Genomic DNA, 4,277 nt, shown 5'->3' on the forward strand with positions numbered 1-4,277 from the left:
TGAAAAAATGGGTTAACCTGAAGCTAACCCGCTAAAATGAAGTTGAGTAAAAAAATATAGGTATGGTTAGAGATATTTGCCCCGTGAAAAATGTGTCAACTTGAAGCTAAACCCATTGAAATGATGAGTTAGGTTAGGTCACCCACAGGTCACACAAGTTTACCCAAAATTTATTTTACGCTTTTTTGCTTGTTTTGGATTTCTAACTCTTTGTAAAAATGTTTCACACTTTTACCACTTCTTTTTTCTATTGCCTTTCTTTTATTAGTTCTTTTCTTCTTACAGACACTTATAGATTTTTTTTTTCTTAACAAGATCGATGCTTGAAGGCTGTTTAATGAACCTTCGGTTATGTAAACTGAAGAATTGATGTGTTTAACTTTTTTTTTTTTTTAGCATTTTTGCTTATTTGTTCTCTTATTTGTAGAGCTTGCCGACCTTCAACTTCCAACTATCAAAAGCTAAGTTGTTCTCCTTAAGTACTAACTTTAGGCTAAATTCAAGTAATTATTGGGATGGGTAAACATTAGGTAGTACATTAAAAATGAAACAAACACAATATTAATATTCAACAGTATATAAGATTTAATAAAAAAAATGAAAGGGTTGGGTTCAAGTTACACCTAGTGTAACTCTAAGTAATGTTACACCACTCAATATTTTTTAATTAGATGCAAATTTTAATAAATCTAACATTAGATTACATTATCTTCGTATATTCTCCATGCTTGCAAAATTTCAAGTTGATCAAAGATTCATAGCCATGCCATCAATTAATTTTTTAAATTCAATTTTTTGTAGTTTAAAATAAAGCATAAATGATGAATTTATAGATCAAATAGTAAATAACATCCAATTGACTTGAAAATTGGCATGATTGTTAAGAACATATAGAACATGTAATTCAACAGTGGAATTTTTAAAATATGAATTCTATAACAAGTTATTAGGTAGTGTAATATTACTTAGAATTATACCAAGTATAACTTGAACCTAACCCAAAATGAAATATTTATATGGACAAATATAATACAAGCTTACCTTTCAAACACTAAAAGATAGTAGATAGACTAATTCACACTTACAAACTTACTTAATGTGAAGCCCTCATGCCCGTGGCTTCAATTCAAACATGTAAATGTCACAAATAGCAATACTTATTCAAATGGAACTTTCAAGGAGTTATTGCAACATCCTTATTTCCTCAACAAGGGCTGATTTGGCATAGGGACTATGGCAGTATGGCCATAACAGTATCAACCAGAGTATCGTTTGGCTTTGAAGCAAGAGGAAAGAAGAATGGATAGAGCTCATATCGGACATAACAACTGCTATATAGAACTCTGCATCCTTTCCGGTCTTTGCAAAAATTTTCAAAATTTCCCGAAGCAATGGCCAGACACTGTGCACAATCTACCAGAGCCAGGTCTCTTGTGCATTGCACCAATGCATAGAGTGTCACAAATGTTGACAACTTGGTCTTACCTTTCCCAAGCCCTTCATTCCTAGTCTCAACAGCTTGTGCTCTAATCTGATCAAACAGAGTTCCTAGTTCTTTGTTAAAAGTATCAGGATCAGTTACAGTTGCCACATTCCCATATAATATACCATTAGATGTATCAATTTCTCCAATGAAGTTTATAGTGTTATAACGTAAAAAGCAAAAGTCATACCAAATTCTTGCATCGGCTTGGTTGGGACAACGTTGGCGGATTTGCTTTGCTGCATCTTGGATGCAACTTGAGCAGTCTGTTGTGCTCACATCCCCTCTACATTGAGCCAGGCCAAAAACGCGATATTGGTTTGTACCATATGAAGTAGCAATAAAACCATTGGAGGGGACTTTGGAAACCATTTCAGCTAATAAGCGATCAATATTAGCTGATATTTGGCTACCACTACCAATATTACAAAACTGCCCCAAGGGACCTGCAGATTCAGCATTACAAATGCATAGAGATAGGAAGAGAAGAATTTTGTAATTCAAAGTCATACTTCTCCTTTGTAGCTAGCTCACACCAAGATTCATTTCATAAGGTCCTTTTTATTAGGCTGAGGAGTGGACTTGGCAAGTGGATTCATTTCTTGACTAATTTGCTCACTACCACCTTATTAGTGGAGATAATAAGACATTTTCTTCCAGAAGATGGCTCCTCGCTTTTCTTTTCTTTTTGGTTATAGTTGCTTCATAATAAAGACTTTTTTGAACGTTATGATACAGTCTTAAGTTGCTTATGCTGTGAAGAAGCTGGCTGCCATCAAAAAGAGCAGTATCAAAATTCAAAGATTCTTGCATGTTTCAATTAGCTAACTAGTAAAGTCTATCATCTCAAAGAAAAACTAATAAAATCTTTTGTCGTCAAACAAGTGACTTGGGTGATTGGGTTCAAATTCCACCAATACCAAAAATAAATTCATAGTGTCTTAGTCTAATAATAATGAACAATTATTATGAAGTAAATGTCATATGTTATCAGATCTAATAATAAAAAAATAAAATATAAAAAGATCAGGGATTTCTTCTTACAATAAGTAGGGGAGGGGGATTCAAACCTAGGTTTTCCAAATAGAGAGAGCCAAGAAATGCCACCGAACTGAAACACTCTTGAAAAATTCGAAGATTTATGATTGGCTAATTAGCAATCTAATTTGTTAAAAAACTTTTAATAGCTTTAGTAGAAGCCACGAGGATAAACTTATCAACTTATGCCTAATCTATACTTGTCAATCTGTAAAAGTAATTAGTGCAGCAAAACACTTTTTTTTCCTTGAGTTGCATAGAGAATTTCATTGTGAAAATTTAACTATGATTACAATTTCTGTTTTTTATGAATTTATCAACAGAACTAGCAAGATCAGTCTTTAGCTTCTTTATTCCCTTCCTCGCCACTTTTAATTGATCCACAACAACTGGGTTCTTAGTTTCAGACTTATTTAACTTCTTAAGGGCTACCTTAGCTGCCTTAGCATAATAAGAACAATCCTCATCAGCTCATTGTATGCCATTTGAAGATCCTTCTTACCTTTGGATTCATCTTCCGATCCCTCGCTAGCCTTAAACTATATGTCTTCCTTATCATCTACATCAGAGGGTTCTCCATAATTCCCATCAACAACTTCAGCTATAGTAGTAGAAGCTATGAAGTTTCCTTTTCTATCACTATTGTCCTCAGAACTAGAACTCTTAGTGTTACTCAAAGCAAGGGCGACGTTATGTGGAGTTCAGGGGGTTCAAATGAACCCCTTGAGTTGGCATTTTTTTTTTATAATATATAATATTCTTAATTTTAATTTTTGATTTGTCCCTCTTAAAATGAAAATTTGAATACCCTGACCCTAAATTTTTTTTTTAGTGCAAATAAAATAAGCTTAAATATAATCTTCTTAACAATATTTTGGTCTTTTTAAACACACAAAAAAAGCCCAACAACAAAAATAAAAAAATATCATCTTAAACCTTAAAAAAAAAAAGCCTATTTAGATCTTAACAAATTTTAAATAAACTAATAGAAGTTTACATTGTATATATAAGATTTACATTGTCTCTAAACAAATGTGTATTGTACATTTTTTGCAAATTTGTATAATATTGCACACATTTGTTTAGTCTACAATATAAATCTTACATTAATAGTACAATATTTACATATCATTGTCCTAAACTATAGATAAAAGTATTTTAAATAGTAATAATTAAAGTTCACTTAATGAAAATAATTAATATGTTCATTGTATTAAGAAATAATGTGCTAAATGAACTTATAGTTTATTTTTTGTCCTTTTACTCATGCATACTATGGTCAAATTTGTAATAAGAAATCTTTGTAAAGCACAAAATTCATCTCTTATCCAAAATACATCTTCTTGTTGACCCCCCTAGAAAAAAAAAAATCTTGAAGCTGCCATTGACTCAAAGTAGCATTCATAGCTTTACGTTTGGACTCGATATAATTTGGTCACTTTTTTACGGATGTGTCTATTGACATTGCACTCAAAGCACTTCAAAACTTGAGATAACAGCTCTTTCACAGTCTTTTACTTAGTCTTTCTTAACTCTAGATCTCCCACTGGACTCTTTCCTAAACTATTTACCCTTTATTTCCTTAAATCACCTTTGATTCTTCTTTAACTTGAGAAAAATTTTTAAGTTCTTTGCTAACAGAACTAGGTTTTCCTCAGCGTCATCAGCATTGGATGAATAGGAGTCTTCTTCTTTAACAGTTTTTAGGACCATGTTCTTATTTTTCTTATTTTTCATAGGTTTGCAATGACCCTAC

At 32.1% G+C, this 4,277-nt stretch overlaps 1 protein-coding gene across 1 annotated transcript; it reads right to left on the reverse strand.

Moving 5' to 3' along the window:
- Positions 1 to 983: 983 nt before the first annotated feature.
- Positions 984 to 2,047, reverse strand: LOC112038856 (cysteine-rich repeat secretory protein 55). Its single transcript, XM_024071707.2, has one exon. It carries the CDS (start codon positions 1,991 to 1,993, stop codon positions 1,232 to 1,234), a length of 762 nt encoding a protein of 253 aa, XP_023927475.1. The 5' UTR covers positions 1,994 to 2,047; the 3' UTR covers positions 984 to 1,231.
- Positions 2,048 to 4,277: the final 2,230 nt, after the last annotated feature.

Source organism: Quercus suber, unplaced genomic scaffold, assembly GCF_002906115.3.
Source record: "Quercus suber isolate HL8 unplaced genomic scaffold, Cork oak 2.0 scaffold_57, whole genome shotgun sequence".
In the NCBI taxonomy this organism is placed as follows: domain Eukaryota; kingdom Viridiplantae; phylum Streptophyta; class Magnoliopsida; order Fagales; family Fagaceae; genus Quercus; species Quercus suber.

Bases quoted from the DNA above. Each gene is read 5' to 3' on its own strand.
- LOC112038856 (XM_024071707.2), bottom strand. From the start codon at position 1,993: ATGACTTTGAATTACAAAATTCTTCTCTTCCTATCTCTATGCATTTGT.